At 41.7% G+C, this 27,938-nt stretch overlaps 1 protein-coding gene across 7 annotated transcripts in view; it reads right to left on the reverse strand.

The window, feature by feature from the left end:
• Nucleotides 1-27,938, reverse strand: part of PAK5 (p21 (RAC1) activated kinase 5) — a 318,922-nt gene that overhangs the window by 32,032 nt on the left and 258,952 nt on the right. For 6 of the 7 annotated variants that reach the window (XM_045445306.1, XM_045445303.1, XM_045445304.1 and 3 more), the window contains one exon: nt 8,390-9,175. In XM_045445306.1, coding sequence (XP_045301262.1) covers nt 8,390-9,175 — 786 coding nt within the window. Of the gene's footprint in view, nt 1-8,389; nt 9,176-20,118; nt 20,125-20,186; nt 20,192-27,938 lie in introns of those variants that run through there. The other variant, XM_045445308.1, reaches the window with a different exon arrangement.

The following is a 27,938-nucleotide window of genomic DNA, read 5'->3' on the forward strand; positions in this document are numbered from 1 at the left end:
GGATTCTTTAAAAACACTAAAAGAACTTATATGCAGTTTTGGTTTGCTTCCTCTTTGAAATGCTTAGTAACATGCATTCGTAGTTTAGGTTCCATTTTTTAGTTGCCTTCAAGTATATTAATTCAAGAAATTAATTCTTAAAGAACTGTGCCCTTTCATGTCTCTATTCAAACTCAATCAAAACATAAGGGCACAAAACAAACAAAAGGCTATATTATAAGGGCATAAATAATCCAGGGCTAACAACTCAGCTGGACTACCCTTCGACAATGAGCACAACGTCTCCAAGGATAGGGTCAGACACAGGCTTGCGATGTATCAAAATTATAAATAATTATAGCAATGAATTCATTTAATCAATCAATTTCACCAGTGGTACGCTGGGGTGGACGGGCATAAAACTCCACACAGCTATCAATTGCTCCGATTACAGCTGGCTGTCAGCCAGAATTCCCCTGATCCATGTTCGTTAAATGCACATTAATCTGAATTTGGCAGTGTAATCAAGGACCTAACTGAACTGTGAAATTGAATTCTGCAGTAGAACATCATTTGACCATTTTATGCCAAGGCTGGAAAAAAAAAAAAAAAAAAAAAAAAAAAGGTTTGGTGGGGGGAGGGCGGGGGAAAGAAAAGAAGGGAAAAAAAAGTCCTGAGGCAGCATCTATATGTTCACCGTGGTCTTCCGTACTGGTGACAGGGAGGCTGTGGCTAGGTTGTGCTGGACTGGGTGTGTGTGTGTGTGTGTGTCTGTGCCTGCAGAATGGGGACTGCGGAATGCTCAGTGAAAGATGGACAGTGTCTCTTTCCACTTCCCACAGAGCTACAAGGGATGGGAGGCAGCTGGTTCCAGTGCCTGAGTGTGATGCTCTAATACACCTTTGCGGAGTACAATAAAGCAAAGAGACTGCTCCTCTGAAAAATGAAACAGCCAGACTGGGTGTTGTTTGTTCTACGTAAATCAAATGTGGGATAAAAGTGAATCACAGACCTCTATCATCTGAACAAGGAAAGGACATCTGAAATTGTCCTTCCTTGACTCAAAGGGAAGTGTAGCAGTAGCAGCCTCGGCTTTGGGAAAGGAGAATGACTGCCCGTAAGAATTCCAGGGAGAATCAGTAACTAACTTTCTCTGTAGGGACATGTTAGAAGCTGGCAATTAGGGGAAAGGGATTCATTAAATCCTGTGACTTGAATATGTATTTACTCTCATGTATCCCTCTGGTTGTTCTCTGCCATGCCAATTCTCCTTGCCACGAGCAGGAATGGCACTGATGGGAGCTATTCCCCATCTGCCCTCAGGTGGGGGGGAGGTTACTGCACCCTAATACAACTCTTGCTTGAAGCAAGACTTCGACAATTGCCCAGCCATGGTCAGTTTCCTCCGATTTACTTATTTCCATTTACAAAATGAAATGGCCCTATTTCATATTTGCCCTGCCTAGATGACGAAGGGACACAGCACACAATATTGAGCTGCCATTCAATTTTGGTAAGAGAAGCAAGCATATGCTATCACCGCCAATGAGCAGTGGTCATGAGCAGGTCCTACTTGGAACCTGAAGAATCAAGGTGTCTGCTTAAGGTTCTGATGCAGGGGCCTTGGGAAGTAGGTTACCTTCTGGATAGTCAGACACTCGCTGGATTTCCAAACTGCATGTAGCAGGGAGCCATGCACCATATGTGTTTTGCAAGGAGATCTCCCACGCCATGAGACTGGATTCCTATTTAGGCATGCAGGCAACTTACACCCCTTATGACATGAAGGAGGAAGAGTCGTGCTTTACCCTGCCTTACAAAATATATGGCAAATGCACACTGAGACAGTGTGGACAAGTGGGTTATGACCTCTACAAGTAGGGAAAGCTTAAGGAAGTGAATAAATCTGTGATCAGCAGGCTTAAGCATACAGGTATTTCAGGCTCTTCCTCCACCTCTGAATTGGTGTCTTCAACCCTCACCCCCTGCCCCCGCCCCCCTTGCTCCTCCAGACACAAAGAATGCATTTTCTGTTCAAGAGCAGATTACTAAGACCTGACACTGGCCACCGCCTGCAGCTACAGGGGTGGGAAGGGGGTGTCTGCACCTCTGGGGATTGGCTCCCTGCTGCAGAATATGGTTCAAGTATGTCAGGGCCTCCAAGACAGCCAGAACACATTGCCAGGTTAGATGAATTTCATTTTAATTTGCTAATGGCAATCTCACTCATAATTTACTTTGAACCATAGGAATATTCATGGGAAGATATGTCCATTCATATACAAACAACCCCTATAGTCTTCCTGCCAAAGGGACAGGTGTCTGAGATGCTCTGAATCACCTTTTTGGATGTTTTATGAGCCGGAATCAACACCCTATACGAGCCCATATGTAAAGAAAAAAATCAAAATAATACCCACTGTTATATTAAGCGATTAGCACCTCTCTTTCCTTCCCTCTCTTCCCTTGACCTCTGATTTTTGTTGCAGCTCATAAGAGTTTACCAGCATTCCCATTGCCACAGGATCTCTGAAAGTGTTCAGCTGGAATCCTTAGCAGATAAGAAGCTGAAGTTTTGTTCCTGAACCCTGGAAGAATCTCGGTGTACTAGTGTGTCACAAAGAACAGTGAGTCATTCAATTATTGATGCAGGAAGATGAAGCACATTAGTTCAGCTTTTTCCTTCCAGGTAAAGCAAAGGAACAGCTGAGCAGTGAAAAACCATTGCAGTGGTGACCCCAGATCTGGGGAATCATGCCAGTTTTCTTGCACCCTCTCTCTCCACTCAGAACTCCTTAATATGTCATCTGTTTGGGATGTCCTGGATTGCAGCACTGGTCACTTTGCTGCCCAGTGTAGACCAGATGCTTGGGGTAACATGGAGGGGTTGGCTGGCAAGAACCATCATGACTGGAGATGTAGTTACCTATGATGATTCTTGCTTAAAAGCTGCTAAATACTCTGCTCTCTTAACATCTGGCCTCTATGGGGAAGTCTGAGGATTTCATGTCCATCCTATAGAGTAGAGCAATTGGTAAGGTGGCGGGATTGGGGTCCTTCAGCTAGCTCCGTCACTCAGGAGTCGCAGGGCCTTGAGGAAGGCACATAGCTACTCTGGCCTTCTGTGACCTGCATCTCTAAGGTGAGGGCATCAGTACTTATGAGTCTGTGAGGGCAAAGTCACATGGAACTTGTTCCCATGTTTTGAAAAAAAAAATGTAACAGATTACACAGAGAGAATGTTTCTATGGCTGGTGTTAGCAGATATGGGGACATGTTTTCCAACCAAAAATATTCCAGGGAATAAGGGCTAACACTGAGTGCCTGCCATGTGATAACTCCTTTACATTTACTGATCTTTTTTAATTTGTAGAAGAAGTTCAAAGTAGGTATGGAAACACTCTACAGATGAGTGAACTGAGGCACAGACAAGATCATAAAGCCAGTAAGTGCTTAAATCCAGAGAATCGGATTTTAGAACTTGTGTTCTTAAACGTCTTTTGTAATGGGTGAGAACATCTGGACTGTCATTCATAAAAGAGAATAACACCATCACTCAAGGTAGAGTATATATGAGAGTCTCAGGGATCGTTACTTTTTTTTTAATTTTTAAAACATTTATTCATTTTTGAGAGAGGGAGAGAGGGAGGGAGAGAGAGAGAGAGAGAGAGAGTGCACACTGGGTAGGGCAGAGAGAGAGGGAGACCAGAATCTGAACCAGGATCAAGGCTGGGAGTTGTCAGAACAGAGCCCAACATGGGGCTTGAACACACGAATCGAACTGCAAGATCATGACCTGAGCCAAAGTTGGGTGCTTAACCAACTGAGCCACCCAGGTGCCCCAGGGATCGTTATTCTTAATGCCTCTTTTTGACCAGTGATCCCAGTTTTTTGGCCACAAATCAGTCTGGGTGATACTAAGGAGCTTCTCAGAGGACTTCACCCTACCCTACCCTACAGAGAGAATAAAGGACAGTTCCCATGTACCCCAAATCCGTCTGTGACTCATCACCCATTTCTCACCAGCAAGGTGAGGGCTGACTGTGGCATATCTGAGCCCTGAGGCCTCATATCCATCTTTTTCCTCCTCAGTTTTCTTCTGTGGAAACAGGAATGTTCTGGAATAGATCGACTTTGGAGTCAGATGGACCTAATTTTGGATCCTGACTCAGCTGTTTACCTTCATATCCTTGGGAAGTCGATAAAGACTTGGCTTCTGTCTTTCAGCTTTCTCAGGGTAAAAGGGAGATGATCCTGAAGTCTTCCAGAATCGTCATGAGGGCTCAATGGGGGTAATGCTTGCAAAATGTTTGGCACAGTGCCTGGAATAAGGTAACCCTCGGCTTCATGTCACAGCTGCCATCTGGTATGCTATACATACAGATACATGTGTGTATTCATAATCAGGCTGCCGCAATTATTAACTTATATAACCCTCACACAACGTGATTGTCCCCATTTTATAGATAGGGAAGTAGAGTTAAGCAATTTACTCACCCAGTTGTAAGTGGTAATGTCAGGACTCAAATCCAGGCAGTCTACCTCCAGAACCTACACCCTTGAATGCCAAAAGGTACTTGACAAATAGTTAGCCTTGAACCGTGCTTCTCAGCTGGGACTGATTTTCCTCCCTGCTGCCCCAGAGGTCATTTGACAGTGTCTGGAAATATTCTGGATGTTACAGGAAGAGATGCCACTGGGACTTAGTGGTAGAAGCCAGGGATGCTGTTAATCATCCTATAGTGACAGCTCCTCCCCTGCAACAAAGAACTATCAGGCCCAGGATGTCCACAGTGTTGAGGCTGAGAAACCCTGCTCCTGAGTGGGACAGTACCATACAACCCTAGGGCACTTCACTGTTAAAGGTATTCAAAGGAGCTTGGAAGGAGGCAGGTTGAAGGCTTGGTGCCTGCAGAATTCCTGTGCCAGTGGGGATATATCCAAGGTCTAGCAAAGGGGCCGAGCCCGGACAGCTGGATCCCAGCTTGGCTATGAGCTGACCTGGCTATTACCGAGCCTCTCAGAGCCCCAGTTTCCTCATATGTACAAAGCAGGCAAGAATTGCTGTCTTCCGGGACTGTGAGGCTCAACAAGGCAACACATGTGTCTGGCACATGGCAAGTGCTTAGTGAACTGGCAGAAGTGTGATTACACCAGGGGCTTCTCAGAGGCTGGAGCCAGAGCAAGAAATGGATTGCTGGGTCAGCACTGATACACGCGAGCTGGCAGCTGCCTGCTCCCTGGAGAGCCCGGGAATGAGCAAAATCAGAGGCATGGTGACAATATCTTCAGTCAGTTTCCCTCCCTGTAAAGCAGACTTGTCTGCAGGGAAGGGTGGAGGGCATTCTCCCTCCACATCAAGCTTTTTTTCTTTTTTTTAAAAAATTTTTTAACGTTTATTTATTATTGAGAGACAGAGAGACACAGAGCATGAGCAGGGGAGGGGCCGAGAGATGGAGAGATACAGAATCTGAAGCAGGCTCCAGGCTCTGAGCTGTCAGCACAGAGCCCAACGCGGGGCTCGGACTCACAAACCGTGAGATTATGACCTGAGCCGAAGTTAGATATTTAACCGACTGAGCCACCCAGGCTCCCCTCAAGCTGTTTTTATAGTTGTGTAGTATGAACGGGTTTTTTTTTTTTTTTGGCTTTATTTACCCCCCAAGGTTTCATCTGCCTTGTGGCAGCCAAAAACATTCAAAAGTAGGGAGACAGATGCTATATCTACAGATTTGTAACATCCTTGATTCCTGTCATGTCAACAGGAAAATTAGGTAGGCAGATAACACTGGAGGAGTTATTTCTGTGAGTTAATGTTAGTATTTTTCCTCCTTTAGGCCAAAATGTAAAACTGGTCTCTCTCTCTCACATACACACAACTTTCCTCCTCATATTTGCTCTATCTGGAAACCCACACAAATTTGATCCTTTCTCTTATTATTTGAGATGTGAACATTACCCACCAGCCTCTAGGACTTTCCATAAGGCAAAGCCAAATTATCTGAGTCGTGATCTCTATTTCTTCCCTCAGCAGGAAATCCAAATGTGATTGGTAGATTTTTAAGAGTACAGTTCTAAAGACACAGGCACCGAAGTCTTTTTAGAGAGATGTTATATTTTTAATCAAGTAAACGTTTTAATTACTAACATGCCTCCCACCACCTACCCTCCCACAAAACCTGCCCGTGAATTTCTCGTGGGTCCCGTGTGACATGGAACAGCAGCTTGCTCCTTCAGAGCCCTTGATTATAAGGGCTGAAAAACTCTTGGTAGAAGTTCCCAAGTGTGAATATGTTGTCTTTTTTTTTTTCCTGAGCCACAACAGTTTCCTCATTATTTCTGTTACAGATATATCTTTTCTGAGCCACAATAGTTTTCTGCATTGTTTCTTGCACTGTTTCTGGGTTTAACAAAACCAGATTTCAGAGTAGGTCTGCTTTGCTTTATAGTTGGAAGTCTGCAGGAAGAAGGACCCAGCAAGGAATGAAGCAAATTATCCCTTCCCTCCATCCTCTTCCTACTCCTCTACCTAGCTGAGACTTCTGGCGGCCACTGGGGCCCCTCATGGGTTTTAGTGGCAAATGCAATTAATCCCCTGAAATCACGTATGCCCTCATAAGGGGAAGAATATGGGACTAGGAAAAACACCAGATCTGGATTTTGTCCTTGTTTTGCAACCAACTAATTATGAAACCTTAAGTATGCCACATGACACTCTGGACCTCAGTTTTTCCTCCTGTGAAATGGGTGGGCAGGCACTGTTGGGGGTTATATTAAATCCCAAATGCCTCTAGGATTAGGTTAATGAGAAAAATGAATGAAGTGGACTGAGAAGGGCCTCTCTCCTCTAATGGGTCAGCCTTTGCTTCCAGCCAGTTCCATTTCCAATGCTATGTGTAAATTGTGCCCAGGCATGTCAGATCATCCCATTTTTTTAAAAAGAGAAGGCTGAAAACCAGAAGTTGAAGATACTAAATGAAATATCTTGATTTTTCAGAAGCTGGAGATGACTTATTTTGTGGACCCAACAGGTCAATGGGCCAAATATGGCCCCAGGGCTGAATGGTTATTGTCTCAGGACAAAGCTTTTTCTATGACCTTGACACAAACAGCTTCCTACCATAAGTGTGCAACTACAGCACACATGCACAAATCACATTTGACCCCAAACAGCCAAAGCAGTCCTGAGAAAGGAGAACAAATCTGGATATTTCAAACTATATTACAAAGTTATAGACATCAAAATGTATGGTATTGGCATAAAAGCAGACTCATAGCTCAAAGGAACAGACCAGAGACCAGAAATAAACCCACAAATATACAGTCCATCAAATTTCAGCAGAGGAGCCAAGAATATACAAATGCAGAAAGGATAGTGTTTTCAATAAATGGTGCTGGGAAAATTGGACAGCCACATGTAAAACAATGAAACTGGGTCCCTATCTTACTCTATACATAACTCAAAATGCATTAAAGACTTGACTGTAAGACCTGAAACCATAAGACTCCTAGAAGAAAAAGAGGGGGTAATTTCTTGGCATTGGTTTTGGCATGATTTTTTGTATTTGACACCAAAAGGCAACAAAAGCAAAAATAAACAAGTGGGACTACATCAAAATAAAAAGATTCTGCACAGCAAAGGGAAACATCGACAAAATGAAAATGCACCTATGGAATGGGAGAAAATATTTGCAAACCACATATCTGATAAGAGGTTAAAAAATATAGAAGGAAGTCATTCAACTCAACAGCAAAAAAAAAAAAAAAAAATCCCAAATAACCCAATCAAAAAATGGACAAAGGACCTGAATACACTTTTTTCTAAAGAAGATACACAAATGGTCAACAGGTACATGGAAAGAAAGGTTCTAAACATGACTCGTCATAAGAGAAAATCTAAACCACAATGAGATACCACCTCACACCTGTGAGAATGGTTATTAAATTAAAATTTAACTCTAAAATAAACTTTATTAAAAACTTACCATGTAATCCTGATTATTTTTTTCCTTTTCTATAGATCCATGTAAACTTTGTTAGAATATAGGAACCACTGTAATTACTCTATCTAATGGTTTATGATCATATGCTCCTTAATAGAGGACAGTACGATATGAGCAGACTATTTATTAGTAGTGTATCAGAACATCTTTCAAATAAATATTTTTTTGTCTTTTAATCAGAAACCCTGTAGGGGATCTCCAAAGACTTGGATTTTAATGAATAAATGTGCCTTGCCCTACATCCTCTGCCCTTGGGGCTCGTGGATAGAAATCAGGTAGGGTTTCGATATAGACTCTCACTTAAAAGGTGAAGCATCACATTAGATCTCTGTGAGAAGGTCATGTTAGCACCACCTTTGTGGGGTGCCTGCACATAAGAAGGAAGGAGGCAGTGAACATAACATTACCTTTGGAATGCACATTGTGGGCTCGGACAGGCGAGGGTAGGTGTAGGAGTTGTACGAATGTCCTTGGGGGTGGGTTTTAAATGCACTTGCTCCGAAGGGCATCATTGGTTCCTGGAGCCCCGAACCTGACCTGGACCTTTGCCGCATGGTGGGCTGAGGGCTGGTCTGATTCAAGTATGATGACTTTGGCCTCCTATCATAGTCATCTAGGCTGGGTCCCCACTCGCTTTCGCTGAACACCAGACTCTCCTTGGAACACCCGCTGGTCCCCGCAGTTCTAGAAGGCGTGAATTGGAATGGATAATCTAGAGGGGAACTGCTTGAGGCTCTCTGGTACTCCCACTTGAGCTCATTGTATTCACTTGGTTTGCTCAGTGAGTCCAAGTGTGTGTGATAATCAATGGGAAATCTGGCAATATCGGATTTCAAAGGCTTCATCTCAGAATAGTAGGCTTCCCCGTGTTTGGTCTTTGTGACATGCCCATTTTGCTTGGCGGCATGGCTGCCTTTATAAAACGGATCCAGGTCATCACCATAGAGACTCTTTTCTCGATACTTCTCAGTGCTGTAGTCAGCAGTGGTATCGGACTCGCTGGAATACTGCGAGAAGGTGATGAAGCCATTTTCTTCCCGATGGCCTTGACCGTAGCTGGAGGCTCCCTGGTCTGGGGTGGGCGGGCTTTCTTTCCTTAGGGAGTTGGAGCGAGTCACAGAGATGTTGTCGAAGTCCTCAAGCAGGCCGTTGATGGAGGTTTCTTTGCACGGTTTATTTCCTCTAACGATTGTCTGGGAACAGTAAAGGGAATGCCATTTAAAGAAAACATTTCATGCTTTCAAACTGATATTGCAATCCCACCCTTACTCCACTGAGGAAAAAAGACCCCAGGAACATCCCCTAAAAAGTGATAAAAATTGATCGTTTCAGTGGTGAAATAAGTCAAATATTATATAACCTTAATTGCAAATTTGCGTTTACCTATCTCAATAGAGATATCAATTAAACATCAAAAAGCCATTTAGAAGACTAAGCAATCACTGTCTTATTTACTAGTTAGGGGAAACCTCCTCCCTGGTTCCTCTCCTTAAATAATAAGCCCTAACCATCTAATGATAAGCTGATTATAATTTTAAGTCTATAACTGGTTTTAAAAAGCATATTATTTCTTACATTCATTATTCATATTATTTGCAAAACGAGTAAGTATTGTCACTTGAGTATTAACATACCCAGGAATGGGCGCACATTTTTTTTACCCTTTTACAGAATTCATAAAAATTGGAGTTACTAGATTTTATAGAAAAGAAAGGTATTTTCTGAACTACACTGAACAGCTTGGAGATCACTTATGAGATTTTATATGTGATCACCTGTGATATTTTCATTAAGCATCTAACTGTAATGCTTGCTAGAGCCACACTTCTGTATCATCATGGCTGAGGTCTGGATGGCTTAGTAGTTGATGTGGTTGTTGTACTTGAACCTTAGTGACAAACTGCCGAGCCCAAATGTTCCCCTTAACGAACCTAAATAACACCAGAATACCAGGAACAGAAAGAAATCACAAACCACTTACAAAGCCAGTCAGCTGTGCCTTGACAATGACAAGGTTTGCAGCAAAATACGATGGGGGTGGATAAAAGAACAAAGAACAAAGTGTTGTGACTTCAGACTTCCAGAATTTTAGGAGAAAAATACCTTTGAGCAAGTAGCAAAGGAGTTCAAAATCATCTCAGTATAATAGAGGATTTCAAACTAGAGGCAAAAGTCAAATTTGTCCTAGAACATATGATTTATAGATCAGTGAAAGACAAGGTTTTCTGTTTTTCCTATCCAATCAGTCTTGGACTAATACTTTTTGTCTATACCCCTTTCTTTTAAAGTTTTTTATTTTTTTTTTAAACATTTATTTATTTTTGAGAGACAGAGACAGAGCAAGAGAGGAGGAGGGGCAGAGAGAGAGGAAGACAAAGAATCTGAAGCAGGCTCCAGGCTCTGAGCTGTCATCACCGAGCCCAACGCGGGGCTCGAACCCACAAACTGCGAGATTATGACCTGAGCTGAAGTCGGTTACCCAACCGACTGAGCCACCCAGGCACCCTTAAATAAACTTTTAATTTTGGAATAGTTTTAAATAAACTGAGAAGTTGCAAAGAGCATACACAGAGCTCTCATATACCCCTTACTGTATTGTTAATATCTTGCACTACTATTAACTAAACTCCATAGTTTATGTGAATGTCACTAGTTTCTTTCCCCAGTATTCCAGGGCCCCATTCATGATACTACATACTTATTTGTCATGTCTCCTTAGTCTCTTCTGGTCTGTGATAGTTTCTTGGATTTTCCTTGTTTTTGATGACCTTGACAGTTTTAACAAGTGGTGCTCAGGGGTTCTGCAGAATGTCCCTCAACTGGGTATGTGTGATGTTTTTCCCAGGGTTAAACTGGGGTTATTGGTTTTGGAGGCGATCACCAATTATATCACATCGTATGCAGGGTGCATACCATTAACATGGCTTCTCCCTGATGATACTGACCTTGGTCACCTGGCCCAGGTAGTGTTTGCCAGGTCTCCACACATAAAGTTACATTCTGCTTCCTTTGCTGCTTTCTCTACTGCACCCTTTGAAGTAAGTCACTCTACCTCCTTGAGAGGTATGTCTACATAAAGTACATGGAATTCTTCTGCACAGATTTGCATACTCTTATTCATTCATTCATTCATTCATTCATTCATTCATTATGTTCATTTATTTATTTATTTTTCAACGTTTATTTATTTTTGGGACAGAGAGAGACACAGCATGAACGGGGGAGGGACAGAGAGAGAGGGAGACACAGAATCGGAAACAGGCTCCAGGCTCTGAGCCATCAGCCCAGAGCCCGACGCGGGGCTCGAACTCACGGACCGCGAGATCGTGACCTGACTGAAGTCGGACGCTTAACCGACTGCGCCACCCAGGCGCCCCTATGTTCATTTATTTTTGAGAGGAGGAGGAGAGAGAGAGAGAGAGGGAGAGAGAGAACGTGTGCTTGCAAGTGCCTGTATTCATGCACAAGTGGGGGAGGGGCAGAAGGAGAGGGAGACACAGAATCTGAAGCAGGCACCAGGCTCTGAGCTGTCAGCACAGAGCTGATGCGGGGCTCGAACTCACGGACCGTGAGATCATGACCTGAGCTGAAGTCGGACTCTTAACTGACTGAGCCACCTAGGCGCCCCCCACCCCCAGTTCTTTTTAAATCACTGAATAGTCTTCCATTATATGGAATGTTATGGTTATTTGTGGAGGAGGGGTATAAATGGGTTGATTGCCCAAATAGGTGATGTTCTGTTTGAGGATTTCTCAGAGAGAAAAAGAACCATGTATCACACATACATCAGAACCTTTTCTCAGAGTAACAACATCTATGCTGACCCCAATGGATGAACTGAAGAAATAATACCTTTGAAGAGAGAAGGGGAAGTAGCTGGGAAGAGGAAAGGAGGAAATGGACATCTTTTGATACATTTAATATGAATGCTAGCTAACTCATCCTCAAAAATATCAAGCCCATTTGAGTAGCTTTCTAGTGCATTTCAGTTGTATCTTACCTGTTTATTATTATTTCTCTCTTTCATTTGCTCAAAGTGCGTTCTCTCTCTCTCTCTCTCTCTCTCTATATATATATATATATATATATATATAGAGAGAGAGAGAGAGAGAACGAGAATGAGTGGGGAAGAGAGACTGATAATCTTAAGTAGGCTCCACGCTCTGCACGGAGTCCCACATGGAGCTCGACCCCATGACCCTGGGACCATGACCTGAGCTGAAATCAAGAGTCGGATGCTCAGCCGACCGAGCCACCCAGGCACCCCCTCAAGGTGCTCCTTAAAACCCTTTTGGACATATATACTCTTATTTTCTGTGGATTTAAACAATTGGCCTCTCCTCTTCAATAATGTTTTGCACAAATTTTTAACAAAACAGTATTAATTTGTTTATATCACAGTGGATAAAGTCTTTTCAGCCAGCATTCTAGACAGAGATTATACTCTTGCACATTCCTATTCTCTATCAACAATTAGCAGATTGCTTAATGAAATGTTCTCAGTAATTCATGGTCTTCCCCAAAAGTAGCTTCCTGGTATTTCCAATCCTGGGCATCTGTGTTGACTGATGTATAACATGAATAAAGACTGTAAGGTATGCCAAGGTCTTCAAGTAACTTCTCAGTTACTGGACCTGCTTGGATAATCCTTTAGCAAAAATGTTATCAAGACTTTCTGTGAGCTTGACAAATAATAGCTAACTATATTAGAATTTTTCATGGTCAGTGTTATCTTTGGGTATATACTGCAGGGAAAAAAAAAACTTCTCTAAATTCTATCCATCTTAAACAATATTTCAGTCAATCTTTCTTGTCTGCCTTCACACCTCCCATCTCTGAATACATGAAATATTCAACTCTGGGACCACAGAATCACTTCCAGTTTTTTAATGTTGGAAGGAATCTAGAGGGCAGCTAGGTAGGCATACTCCTTCCTTTACTGAGTACCACTAAAACTCAGAGCTGACTTTGCCCACTGATACATAACAGACCTGGGATTCAAACTCCAATCCTCTCCCTTCCAGTCTAGCATGCTCTCAGTCTCTCTCTCTCTCAAACCGAAGTATGGCTGACACACAATGAATGTTATATTACTTTCAGGTCAGTCTAGCTCTCTTTCCAAGGTACTCTTCAGACTCATTTGAATAAAATAGCACCAGTTGGCAATGCAAAGGTTTGGTGTGTGACATCATAATCCATCAACAATGGGTTAATAAAGTGCACATTTTCTATTGTGTACTCCATCCCTCTAGCGATAAATTGTTCAGTTTACAGCATATGGACAATTGCAGGTTCTGGTCTCAATTTCACCCACATTTGTTATGTGATTTACTTTCATCCTTCTTTCATTACCCATTCTCCAATTTATAAAAAGGATACTATCACTTGATATTGATACTGATTAATACCCAGGAATCGTAGAGGCTGATGGAGGGAGGGGTTACATAGAAGTTTTGAAACATACTATTGTATGCACTTCCTTCATGTGGACACAAACTTGTAAATCTGAAACAAGTTAGGAATATTAAACACAACTCCTAAATGAAGGCAAGTTAAAATGTGAAGATTATATAGTAAAGAAAAGATCAGAGAAGAACAGACTAAAACTCTTGGAAAGTTTTCAGGGAGGGGAGAATTGTGAGCTAGGTCCAGGAGGAAATAATAGATATACTTGGATGGTGACAAAAAAAAAAAAAAAAAAGGTAATTACCAGCTCATCACTTACTAAATGATTGAGACACAGAGATGATCAGAATATGTTAACATGCCACCATCTTTGGGCTATGTGGATAATTATGATAACAGAAGAAAGCATTCCCCACTCATATCAAATCAGCATTTCAATCACTTGTCCTTTGGAATTTATATCCAGAGAACTTGTTAGTTTATCTTCAGCAAATTAATAAATGGCTATGATGGGGCTGAACTATCAGTTTTAGAAATTCACTACCAAGACACAGATATTTAGAAGGGGGGAAAAATCCTTCCCTGTGTGATTCTTTTGTGATCAGAGCATTGTTGAGTACCTCCTTTGAAACTGCTCAATCCTTTAAATCTTCCAGTTTTCCAACTAAAATTTTCCAATTTCATTTATGAGCTGAATGGGCAGATGTGAAACTCAGTCACTTGGTTTCTGAGGAATACTGAGAGAAATGAATTTAGATGTCACAAAGAGGCACCCATCTATGTGTCTATCATCTATCAATGTGTCCATCCAACTGGCTATCTATCCACCCACCCATCCATACAATAACATCAAAAGCTATAATGGAGATCTGTAATATTTCTATATCCATACTATCTGCAAATATTTTTTTTAATGACTAAGTGATAACATAATGAAGGCCTGTTTGGGAGAGAGCCCTTTCTTTCCCTCATTAGTTGTGCTATAAATATACTACATTTGGAAAATGAAAAACCAAACAATCATAAACACCTATTTCACAATTTTGTCCCCCAAGTAAGTTAATTTAGATTTTTTATGGGAGATTAGAGAGTCACTGTTTTAAGACATGAATTAATCTGTGACCTCAGAATTGGGAAGTCTGCTGTTTCTGTGCACTTATCACTGCACACCCAAAGACATGTTCAGTTTACATGCAGAATTATAGCAGTAAACTCAATAAACAGAATTCTACATACTTGTTGATGTGGAAGGAGAAATATATGGTTATGAGATAACTACTATTTAGAAGAAAAAATAAAGACTATCATTGAATAAGAAACACTTTTAAAAAACAATGTAGTTTTTTATCCTAGTTTTGAATCAGGCTTACAGCATTTATCAACTGTGTGATAGTGGGCAAGTTACCTAACCTTTAAAAGCCACGGTTTCTTAATCCATAAAACGGCAAGAATAAATCTTTGTCTCATTGGGTTAATGTGATTTAATACAATAATGTGTAAAACAGCTGGCATGATTCCTGGCATACAGTAAGCACTAATAAATGGTAGTTATTTAACTATTTTATAAGTTAAAATTTACTTTAAAATTAGGTTGATAATAATTAAAGAAAAGAAGAAAGATGTAAACAATGGAATAAATCAATCTCAGCTTTATGCAATGGAAGGAAAAGAACTGATGTTTTAGACTTTTAAAAACAATTATTAGGGGGCGCCTGGGTGGCTCAGTCGGTTAAGTGTCTGACTTCAGCTTGGGTCATGATCTTGTGGTCCATGGGTTTGAGCCCCGTGTCGGGCTATGTGCTGACAGCTCAGAACCTGGAGCCTGCTTCAGCTTCTGTCTCCCTCTCTCTCTCTATCCTTCCCCTGCTCTCACTCAAAAATAAATAAACATTAATAAAAATTTTTAAAAATGATTATTAGTAACTTTAGATGCAAAATACAAATTTCCTGAGTTTAAAGATATATCTTCAGCTAATTACAATTGTTATATATTTCAAAGAAATATTCCTTATTAGATATAAAAAATGGAATACTTTCAAAACATGATCAGCACTCTACTGTAATCCTTCTTAAAGATGTAATATCTGAGTCCTAAAAATGAACAAAATTAGACTTCCTATTATTTACACTGAAAGATACATACGGAAAAAGAAGATTAATAGAAATACAGTAAAATATTGACAGTGGTCATCTCTAGGTGGGGAGATTAAGTGTGACATAGATTTTAAACCCGCACTTGTCAAATCTTAATGTGCACACAAATCACCTGAGGATCCTGTTAGAGGGAGAGTCTGATTCAATAGGTCTGAAGTGGGGTCTGGGATTCCGCATCTTGAATGGGCTCCCAGGCCGTGATAATCCTGCTGGTCTGCTGTTCACACTGTGTACTCAATGGGGTTAGTGCATTTTCCATATTTTCTACAACTAGGGTACTTTTATAATAAAACATATTAGACTGACATATATTTTTCAGTATAATATGATCCAGGACTTTATATATGTGTGTGTGTGTGTGTGTGTGTGTGTGTGTGTGTGTGTGTATGGCACTAAATATATATTTTATTAAATATATAGTATAATGTTAAATTTGTATATCTATATAACATATATCTGTATACATATGTATAGTATTACATATATATGTATTGTGTTAAAATTATTTGATGTTACAGTTGGCTGCTGGGAGCTACACTGTTCAATGTTTTCCCATTCTCTACAAAGGTGAAATATTTCCTATGTTTAACCAAAATGAATACTTTGAAAGATTTCACTATTTTGGCACACCTGCTTCTATAGCATCATGATCTTATTATGAGGCTATAAATCTCAGAGTTATTGATGAATAAAACTCGAGTACTATGGAAGTGAAGGTGTGGTTGCAGACATTTGCAAAGAAGAAAATTTCATCTATAGCAAAAACAAAACAAACAAAAACCCAAAGACACTATAATAACAGGCTATAGAAGACACAGTCTTTTCTTGGATCTCCTTTTTAACATTTGGAGATGTTTACAGATGGTGTAACTGTATTACTCTTAAAGGAGCACATGCTTTTCTCTCTTTCAGTGAAAACTATTTAGTCGGTGTTAAAAAGCAAGGGCTTGCAAAATGTAAATATCTGTTAGAAATAAACTGTTGACCTGTCTAAAAAGAATAGAAAAAAAGAAGGGTTTGGTAACCTTATTTAATCAGGAAGACCAGTGAAACTAGAACCGAGGTAATATTTGTTTCCCTAACACAGGTTTCACTTTAAGGAATCATAACACCAAAGCAACAATAGTGAAATCCAAACATGCAATATTTTACAACATGGTTTAACCAGGCTTCAAAATGTAAGAACTACTATTTATGGCTGTCAGTATCTGATGTTTATTAAAGCAAGATTGTGCACTTTTAGAGATCAATAATATAATGGCAAGAGTATCGCTGAACTTCATGCTGCGGAACAGCCAGGCATTAAAAATCAATGCAACCCAACCTATTTGAGTTTGACACCCTGGTTCTCATTGCCTTTCCATTGTGCCTGGACCAGCTCAGCGTCTGCTCTCTTGTTGACAGCGGCCATATTTCATGGTGCTCCTTCCCCAGGCTGCCGGCCAGTGATAAGCTATAATGGATCTGTCCGTAAGAACAGCTGTCTCCCCTTGTTCTGGGGAAGAGATGAAAAAGTGCCTCTGCTCTCACAGACTGTATTAACCTTGACAATAATGAAGTGTGTAATTAACAGCTTTGCCCTAATAAGACCTTGCCTTTCTTTTTAAAAAACAATGTCTTCTATCCTCTTCAAGAATGTGTTTCATTTTGTCTTTCTGGGTAAACACTTCTCAGGAGGTCAATAAGCTAAACATTCCCATGACTCAAGAACAAACCAAGACTCTCTCAGAAAGTATCTACTTTTAACAATTTATCTGAATTCTCACGCTGTTTGCAGAGAATCAGTTGCCTTGTTTTTATTAAGGAATGTGGTTGCAAACAGCTGTGTATGTAACAACAACAAACGGATTTGACATACTTGAATCCTTATGGCAAGAAATGCTAATTCTCAGCTGGATTTTTATACACTAGAAGACTCAGATCTTCTATTTTCTTTCAATGTAGAAAACACTTTTTTTTTTTTTGGTAACCACAGGGGGTAGGGCTAATTGAGTAGGTAGGTGAAATTCCATATTCCTAGAAATGTGAGAATAAGGGCAGAACATCTCCAAGGGGCAGCAGGGGTGCAGATTCCTTTAAAAAATTTTTTTTAATGTTTATTCATTTTTGAGAGACAGGGAGAGATAGTGTGAACAGGGGAGGGGCAGAGAGAGGGAGACACAGAATTTGAGCCAAGCTCCTGGCTCTGAGCTGTCAGCACAGAGCCTGACATGGGGCTCGAACTCACAAACTGAGATCATGATGCTTAACCAACAACTGAGCCACCCAGCAGGGGTGTGGATTTCTAATCATTAAGATCTTTTCAGTAAATATGTAATGATCATATAGAATACAAATAAGTCAATTCCTTTATTAACTAAACGTTATATTCTGCACAGATTATAATAAAGCCTAGTGTATCTAAGAATGACTTTGTGAATTTAGTAAAAGGCAAGATTCCTCATTAACTGGAAAACAGTCTGTTTGCCATTTTTCTCTACCTCGTTAAATACAGTGAATCTAACACATTTAGTGACCAGTTTCGTACAAGGATAATCCCTAAAGCAGACTTTCTATTTATTGTTAATCTGGCAAAGCAAATGCAGTTTATGGCCCTGGTTCTTGCTGCTTAGAATGTAAAGCAGTCATGCTGAAGTCAACTGAAGTCAGTTTGATCAGAGGTAATATAAGTGTTTCATGGATGGGTTTGAAGTCGGTTTGAGACTATGAGTGTTATAGCTGGGAATTTAACTATTATTTACTTGTGGTGTTCTGGTTTAGAGTGTAGGCAGCAATGAAGTAGGACTATAGAAGTATTTCTGTTCATTGATTTATTCATTTACTGAAACAAAAAGTTGTTTCTAAGGGCAGGGAGTACTTCGAGATGAGACAAGATTCCACCATGTATTTCTTTTTTTTTTTTTTTTTTTAATTTTTTTTTTCAATGTTTATTTATTTTTGGGACAGAGAGAGACAGAGCATGAACGGGGTAGGGGCAGAGAGAGAGGGAGACACAGAATCGGAAACAGGCTCCAGGCTCCGAGCCATCAGCCCAGAGCCTGACGCGGGGCTCGAACTCCCGGACCGCGAGATCGTGACCTGGCTGAAGTCGGACGCTCAACCGACTGCACCACCCAGGCGCCCCCCACCATGTGTTTCTTAACTTGGGTAGTACATATAAGAATTTAATGTTACTCTTAAACTTCTCATATGCCACATTCACATCTTAGTCTGGGTTACTCAAAAGCAGATCTGAGGCAAAGGCCCGCACATGAGTAGTTTATTTTGGAAAATGAAGTTAGGAACTGTAAGGGGGTGAAACAGAAAAGGGGAAGCCCATTCAATGGTATGTTATCAAGCTGACTATCTGTGGACAATTGGGGCTCAGCTCTCTTGAAGAGCTGTGAACCTGTCTCAGAACTGGCCACTCAAGGGACTGAGGATGGAAGTGTTCATCCACCTGCTCCCATCTTCTGTGTCAGAATGGCTGAGGGGATTCCCATGTGTGTCCCACAAAGTGGCAGTGAAGAAACTGCCATGTCTGAAAGCAAAGGTAAGTGGTGCAATGGGGGTGAACAGCAGGTTGCCTCAGCAATGGCCGGAGTGAAAAAGGCTGGCCTAAAAGACATGAGATGGGACACAAGAGGCATCAGGCATACCTTTTTTAGACAAAGATTTCACAATAAAAAAATTGAAAATGAAGATGGATGGGGTCCCCTTCTTGTAAACCAACTGGCACAGATACCAGTATGCTTGACTGATGTGGCAGATATTTTAAGTGGCCACCACAATGGGTACTCCCCTTCCATTGTGTAAAGGCATTGCTGCAAAGCTGTTCCCAGCCAGGGACCACATTTACCAGGAGCCTTTGCATCTAGACAGACAATGGGACCAATTCTCACCCAAAGAATGGGAGCAGGATGTGATATTTATCCTTTCCAGGCCAATGCCACAAAGAAATGCCTTTTCTTCTCTTTATTTTCCTGTCTGCCAAATGAATGGAGAGGACCTGGCAGGATCCTCTCAGTTGCTAGGGGATGCCAGGGCCACATGGTAGAATCTTCCTTGCTAAATGACCACATGGGATACCATGCACTGGTTAGGAAAATCCACAGTGGATACTAAGTGAATGATAAATAAACTTCTATTTTGTTGACTTTATTTACTAAGATGTATGGGTTAGTATGTCACAGCAGCTGGAATACCTTAAGTAGTATAATAATGATGATGACAGTGAATCTAGAATTAGAAGGCAGACCAGGAATTAAAGAGAGCAGGTAGGGACAGACTTGATCTTGATGTTCCTACCACGTGTGCCCACGCTGACTCTCTGTAACTGGCATCAGTCATGGGGCACAGGACATCCACAGCAGCTCCAGGAATACCAAGGAAAGCAATGTCAGTTATGAACCTTAACCTAATTTTCCAAAATAAACTCACATATAAGCCTTGGTCTCAGCTCTGCTTTTAAGGAACCCAGCCTAAGACATGCCTATAGTACACAGAAGGCTTAAAGAACAGTATTAAATTCTTACATGTATATGCACTGAGATTGTCCTGGTAGAAGAAATGACGTTGAGCACCTGAGTCCTGAGACAGAGCACTGAAAGCTGTGAATGGAAGTGCTTGTCTCAGCTTGATTTTAGGTATCAACAAGAAGGTGACCATGTCTGAACAAATGTTTTATTTTTCAGTATTTCAGGTTGAGATATAAACCCACACAGGGGAGAGGAAGAAGCACATTCATTAGAGCATATCACAAAACCCAACCTTGTAGTTTGATATTAATCTCTGTGATAGACAGCTTGTGAAATGGGAACAATTACCCCTCCCCCCACTTCTATGTAATGTGACTTTATAGTTCTTCATACTGGGAGCTGGTGAAGTCTATGTCCCCGCCCTTGAATAGGAGATGGCCATATGGCTGGCTTAGACAATGGAGAATGGGCTTAAGTGACATTATCAATGCTTAGTCTGGGTTATCAGAAGCCTTGTCAGCTGCTATCCTCTCCATTCCCTGCTTCTTCCAGGTGAACAAGCTTGGGCTGGACCACTGGGAGATCCAAAATGAGCCATCCTAGATCAGCCAGCCCCAATTCACCCACGTGCCCCTTTCCTCCATGATGACTGGAGCAGGGAGAGGAGGTATAAAAGCTAGGAGCTGGGCCCATTTATACTAGAGCAGGTAAAGCAGGCTGCGGGAGGAGGAAAGGTTTGTGTGCCTGTGGGCAGGGATGGCAATTCTTAATGTGGCCAGAGAAGAAGGCATTTGTCTGAATAGAATTTCGTGAGAGTTGAGTGATAGGGTGGCAGGCTTCTCTTCACTTGATCTTAGCCAAAAGGCCGAGAAGCGATGCAGGCTTCTCTTAAGTGGGGATAATCAGGAAGCCATTCTCCATCTGCTTTTGCCCACAGAAGGATGAGTCAGTACGAAGTACTAACAGGGGCATGGCCGAGGCTTATCTCTGAGTCGCTTTTAGTTTCTTGTGGCTAAAATTATTAGAATTTGCATAGCTTCATGGTTAGAATTTTGGTTCTACTTACATAGACTATAAGAAAAATCATTCAAAAGTGGGCATTTTGGCAGTTGTGCAGTTTCCTACCATCACTTAAAAAATCTTGGGCCATTAGATATCAGGGTACTGCAGTAAATTTATGTTATCTGTAAGTTGAGGTGTCTGTCTCTTCCTGTTCTAAGATTTGTTCATCCTATCTTTTAAAAGTCTTTATTTATTTTTTTTTTTTAATTTTTTTTTTCAACATTTATTTATTTTTGGGACAGAGAGAGACAGAGCATGAACGGGGGAGGGGCAGAGAGAGAGGGAGACACAGAATCGGAAACAGGCTCCAGGCTCTGAGCCATCAGCCCAGAGCCCGACGCGGGGCTCGAACTCACGGACCGCGAGATCGTGACCTGGCTGAAGTCGGGCGCTTAACCGACTGCGCCACCCAGGCGCCCCTTAAAAGTCTTTAAAAATTCATGTCTTAATAGATCAAGAACTTCAAAAATGTGGCTATAAGAAAATGTAAAATTGAATATTGGTTTGCATTGTATTTCTGTTGGACAGCATTCATCTAGAGCGGGAGATGGCAAGCTATGGTCTGTGGGCCAAATCCAGCCTGTTTTTGTAAATAAGTTTTACTGGAACACAGTCACATGCATGTGCTTATGTATAGCACGTGGCTGCTTTGGGGCCACAATAGGCAGAGTTGAGGAGTTGTGACAAGAACCATGTAGCCCATGACCCTTCACAGAAAAAGTCTGCTGACTCTTGATCTAGAGTGTCACCAGTTGTCCCAGCTCCTTTTTTGGGGGGAAAAACTGTTCTAGTATTTGATTCATGGGCTAAAGAAAGAGGTAGCAGGAGGGAGAGAGGGCGAAAGGGAGAGAGAAGGAGGGCAGGAAGGAGGAAGAAAGAAAGGGAGAGAGAGAGAAAGAGAGAAACGAAGGGAGGAGGGAAGAGAGGAGGGAAAGGAGGAGGGAAGGGAGGAAGGAAGGAAGGGAGAAAGGAAGGGAGGAAGGGAGGGAGGAGGGAAGTAAGGGAGAAGGAAGGAAGGGAGGAGGGAAGGGAAGAAGGAAGGGAAGAAGGAAGGGGGGAAAGAAAGGGAAGAAGCAAGGAAGGGAGGAAGAGAGGAAGGAGGGAGGAAGGAAGAAAGGGAAGAAGGAAAAGAAGAAAGAAGGAAGGGAGGAGGGAAGGGAGAAAGGAAGGAAGGAAGGAAAGAAGGAAGGGAGGAGGGAATGGAAGAAGGAAGGAAGAGGGGAGGGAAAGAATGGAGGAAGAGAGGAGGGAAGGGAAGAAGGAAGGGAAGAATGAAGGAAGGAAGGGAGGGAGGGAGGAAGGGAAGAATAAAGGAAGGAAGGGAGGGAGGAAGGGAAGAAGGAAGGAAGGGAGGAAGGAAGAGAGGAGGGAAGGGAGGAAGGAAGGAAGGGAGGGAGGGAGGAAGGGAAGAAGGAAGAGAGGAGGGAAGGGAAGAAGGAAGGGAGGAAGGAAGAGGGGAGGGAAGGGAGGAAGTGAGAAAGAAAGTAAGGGAGGGAGAAAGAAAGGAAGGGAGGGAGAAAGAAAGGAAGGGAGGGAGAAAGAAAGGAAGGGAGGGAGGAAGGAAGGAGGGGAAAAAGGGAGGAGGGGAGGAAGGAAGGGAGGGAGGAAGGAAAGGAAGGAAGGAAGGAAGGAAGGAAGGAAGGAAGGAAGGAAGGAAGGGAGAAGGAAGGGAAGAAGGAAGGAAGGAAGGGAGGAGGGAAGGGAAGGAGGAAGGAAGGAAGGAGGGAAGGGAGGGAGGAAGGGAGGGAAGAAGGGAGGGAGGGAGGGAGAAAGGAGGAGAAAGCCTCTTGGTGAGTTGAGTATTTCTATTTGTCAGTGGGATAGGGTCACTTGGCACCAGAAAAGCACTTGGTTCATTTATAATCTGCAATTCAACAGCAGAAGGGTACATGAAACACAGGTCTTCCACTTCTGAAGCAATTTTACTTGTGAGTCAAGCCAACTGACTAGAATAAGAGATTGTATCCTGTTCTGAAAAGAATTTTCAAGCAGCAGCAATCAGAGATGCAAGCTGCTCGAGTTCTTGTTCAGTGTTAGGCGTCACAGACATGATGGCATAAACAAAAGCTCAGCACCCGCCATGGAGGATGTGAACTTTATATAATTTGTGAGATCAATGAAATGGCTGCCAATATTCCACAAATGGGTTTAAGAGAGCTTCTAGTCACTAACATTGACCTAAACACCGTGTGCCAAGACAATTACAGGTGTTTCCCCCATACTTCATCCTGGCAAGACCCTGGGATAGATGACATTATTACCTCTTTGCACAAAGAAGGGAAATGAGGCTCAGAGAGGCCAAGCAACTTGCCCAGTATCACTCAGCTGGTAGTATCAATGCCTCCCAAAATACGTGAAAACCACAGCACAGCCCATCAGCATCCTCAACTTGAACCTCTGAGGGTGTGGGAAAGGAAGCACGGCACACAGGAACAAGCTCCACCCACTCTGTGACACAATGAGAGTAACATAAGCACACCCCACAACAGGGTCATGTTAAATATTTCCAGGAAGGAAAGATGTTTAAAACTCAGGATTATGGGAACTGGGGAAAAACAAATTGATTGCTCTTTGGAATGGTTAGCCTTTACAGCAACTTCAAAATTCCATCACTGCAACAAAGGAAACATCTTCTCACCTTGCATTTGGTCAAGATTCTGACATTTAAAATTTAATAGCTAACAAAACGTGTAGTCTACACATCAGTTGCTACCCTACCCTTGTAAAAACACCAACTAGTACATGATTCGTGAAAAATTGGGCATATGCAACGCCAAATGTCAAAATTTTTTGCTTGCCTATAGATGATATAAAGATGTACAAAGCATATTTATTTTTTCCATTTAATAATTATTTATTGATGTTATTGCCCCCACAGACCTCACATTCAAACAAGGGAGGGGGTGGACATTAAAAAAGCTTAATAAGTCAATACAGTTCACCTTTACTTAACATTCTATTTCCAGAGACATCTGTCTTCCCTTCTACTAGATCTCCAAGGGCATATTTATTTTAAATTTGGTCAACAAAATTTTACCTTTCAGTGTCCAAAACTCAAATTTTTTTCCACCTGACATTTTAAGCAATTTTAATAAACATTAAAATGATCTCTTCAAGGCATGATAAATGTTAAGAAACTTGTTAATCTGGAAATAAAACTGCTAAGCATTTAAATAACATTTTAGAGTATAAAGTTGGTATTGTAATTATGTACTTATATTTCAGAGATGGACTGGTCTTCGATGCCAAGAAAAAAGTATGCTTCTATGGGGAAAAAAGTGGAGAAAATCTGGGCTCTAAATGTTCCAAAAGTTTCAGAAACACTGAACTTCAAAGTCCATTAAATATTAAGGTCAGCTTTACCAAACATTCCTAGCTATTAGTCATTCATTTCTCTTCAGTGATTGAAGTCAGAATGATGATGATTACCTCCAGGGGAAGATGTTCACTGGGAAGAGGCCCAAGTGAATTTGGTGGGTGATGAAAATGTTCCATCTTCATCTGGGTCATGGTCCCATGAATACATACATATGTAAAATATTGCAAGCTGTATAATAATGATCTTTTATGTAAATTATTCTTTTGTTAAAATACATTGGGGTGGCACAAAAGCACATGATTGCTTGTCTTGTCCAGAAAATATGTAGCATCCTGAGGGCAGCCTCTGCAAAAGTGGGACGGTGGATATATCCCAGTATCAGTGTTTGCCAGGTGTTGGCAGGTAGGGTCAATATGGGCTACAACGTGGATGAATTATGGAGTTTAAGTTGGAAGGCAATTAATAAAGAAGGGGCTGACAGGGAAGCATAATGCAGTAGCATTAGAAGACTAGAGGTCCAAGGGAAGAAGAAGAAATCTTGTGGGGACTAAATGGGTGACTTTGTGTGGGTGACTCAGTCAGAGAGGAGGCGAATCTGATCAAAGGTATCTTTGATTTCACTGCAGGGGTACCTGGGTAGCTCAGTCAGTTAAGCATCTGACTCTTGATTTCGGCTCAGGTCCTGGTCTCATTGTTGGATTGAGCCCTGAGTCAGGCTCCATGCTGGTAGCTTGGGATTCTCTCTCTGCCCCTCACCAGCTTGAGCATGTGCACATGCTTTCTCTCTTTCTCAAAATAAAATAAGCTTTAAAAAGTTAAAAAAAATTGGGGGGGGGGCTGCCTGGGTGGCTCAATGGGTTAAGCTTCCAACTTTGGCTCAGGTCACGATCTCACGGTTTCTGAGTTTGAGCCCTGCATCAGGCACTGTTCTGACAATTCAGAGCCTGGAGCCTGCTTCAGATTCTGCCTCCCTCCCTCTGCTCCTCCCCTCCTGGCACTCTCTCTCTCTCTCTCTCTCTCCCTCTCTCAAAAAAATAAAAAATTTAAAAAAAAATTTGGGGCGCCTGGGTGGCGCAGTCGGTTAAGCGTCCGACTTCAGCCAGGTCACGATCTCGCGGTCCGTGAGTTCGAGCCCCGCGTCGGGCTCTGGGCTGATGGCTCAGAGCCTGGAGCCTGTTTCCGATTCTGTGTCTCCCTCTCTCTCTGCCCCTCCCCCGTTCATGCTCTGTCTCTCTCTGTCCCAAAAATAAAAATAAACGTTGAAAAAAAAATTAAAAAAAAAAAATTTTAAAAAAATTAAAAAAAAAACTTAAAAAAGATATGAGACTGCACACTGAATATTCTAGTAACTTAGCAAATACCAAAGAAACAATGCTATCACAAGTTGGGAGGCTGTTTTCATCCTTAATTTCTTTACCTTTCCGATTAGTGGAGTCTAGTGCTGCTCTCCCTGCTTACTTGGCTCCCCCAGAGAAACCTGGAAGTCTGTGAGGCTCTCTTTCTGCACAGCAGAGGTGCTAAGTCATTTCTTTGATTTATATAAGCTACGTACAGGATAAAATCATGTGGTTTCTCCTTTCTTTTGCAAAATGAGATCACTTTTTCCCCAAATATATCCATCTATCCATGCAACCATCCTTCCGTCTATTCAAGATATAAGAGTGTTCCCGTTGAAAAGCTTTTATGTCTTTGAAATTCAATAACAGGTTTAAGAATGCACCAGGAGGTTTTCTAACAGCTGAGTCAGTGACAGGTTCCTCTTTACCTGGCAGCTTCAAATGCAGTGGCTCTCAGCCATAGCTGCACACTGGTCACCTGGGGGAGCCTGTGAGCATTTATGAAGCCAAGGCCTCTTCCCCACACCAATTACATCGCTGGTGGTTGTTCCAGGTGTCAGTAATTTCTAAAGCTCCCCAGGTGAGTCCAATATGCAGCCAAGTTTGGGAATGGCACTACTAGTAGACCTTGTCCCCTTGCTACTCAGAGTGCGGCTTGGACCAGCAGCCTACGACACACCTGAAAGCCTGTGGGGACTGCAGATTCTCAGCCCCCTCAGCCAGAACCTCAGAATCAGAATTTGCATCTTAACAAAGACTCCAGGGAATTCATGTAGACACTCAAGTCTGAACAGCACTGGTAGACCATGTGCCTGAGGTCCCCTTTTCACAACTCAAATGATTTCAATTCAACAGAGATTTTGAAGGTCAGCCAATTGTGTGAGAAATACATACATACACACGTAGACATATACGCACACATCTAAATATGCAAAGATCTATAGATATATATTCTCAAAAGAAAAAATACCCTGTAGTCCTTAAACTCCAGATTAATAGGGTCATTTCTTTGTTTTATATTTAAGAAAAGAAGAGAAGAGAAAAGAAAAGAAAAGAAAAGAAAAGAAAAGAAAAGAAAAGAAAAGAAAAGAAAAGAAAAGAAAAGAAAAGAAAAGAAAAGAAAAGAAAGAAAAAGAAAAGAAACTGCTCCCAAACAGAAAGGGGAAAACGACTGGGGCGTACCACAAAGGGCAGCGCTGGGGTATCACGTTCCTAGAACCTGTTTTATGACTTTAATGTTAGAGCACATTTATCCCATTAAGTCTTCAAATAATCCCTGAGGGAACATTTAAGGCTAGAATGCAGGAGTCTGAAGAGTTCATTGGATAATCTTGTTCACTCATTCGAGGATATTAACAGAACAGCAAGAGCCCTTGCGCCAGCACAAAGAGATAATCATCCACCTTTCTCCTCTAAGTGGGATGCCAGCTCCCAGGACAAGTTGAAAGGGATTTTACAACTCCCCTTCTTTAAATATAACTTAGATAAGGCTGGACACACACACACACACACACCCCACAAGAGACTCAAACAACATCTCTCCATTTTCCATCAATCACGTTTCACATTATGAACAGATTTAACAAAAAGACACTCAAAAAGCATGAGATCCAGTCCTGCTTTTGCCCTAGAAACTTTCTTGAAGACACACTCACTAATGTCATTCCGTGTCCCCACAGAAAGACCTCATAAAACTTTTATTTACAAATAAGAGTTAGAAAGCTTTGTTTTCCTGCAGGAAAGACACTCCTACTCCCCTTTCCTATGGATAAATACTTAAATTTTTTTAATGTTTATTTTTGAGACAGAATGTGAGTGGGGTAGGGGCAGAGAGAGAGAGGGAAAATCAGAATCTGAAGCAGGCTCCAGACTCTGAGTTGTCGGCACACAGCCTGACACGGGGTTCAAGTCCACGAACCACGAGATCATGACCTGAGCCAAAGTTGGACGCTTAACCTACTAAGCCACCCACGTGCCCCATAAGTAAAAACTTTGTTAACTACTGGATTCTCAGGAGGCTTGAAATAAAATCAAATTTATAGCTTAACTATTATTATGTTCATGTGTGAGCTTTGCACATTTGTGTTTTTTCATTGTCTTTTCTCTCTTCCATGATTTATATTTTTCTGGGTCGTTAATCTTTTACTGTATGTATAATTTGCAGAATTTTTATTAAGCGGGGTTTCATTGTGTCTTAGTGCCAATCCTTTTTTGGCAGCAA

This window comes from Leopardus geoffroyi, chromosome A3, assembly GCF_018350155.1.
Source record: "Leopardus geoffroyi isolate Oge1 chromosome A3, O.geoffroyi_Oge1_pat1.0, whole genome shotgun sequence".
Classification (NCBI taxonomy): Eukaryota; Metazoa; Chordata; class Mammalia; order Carnivora; family Felidae; genus Leopardus; species Leopardus geoffroyi.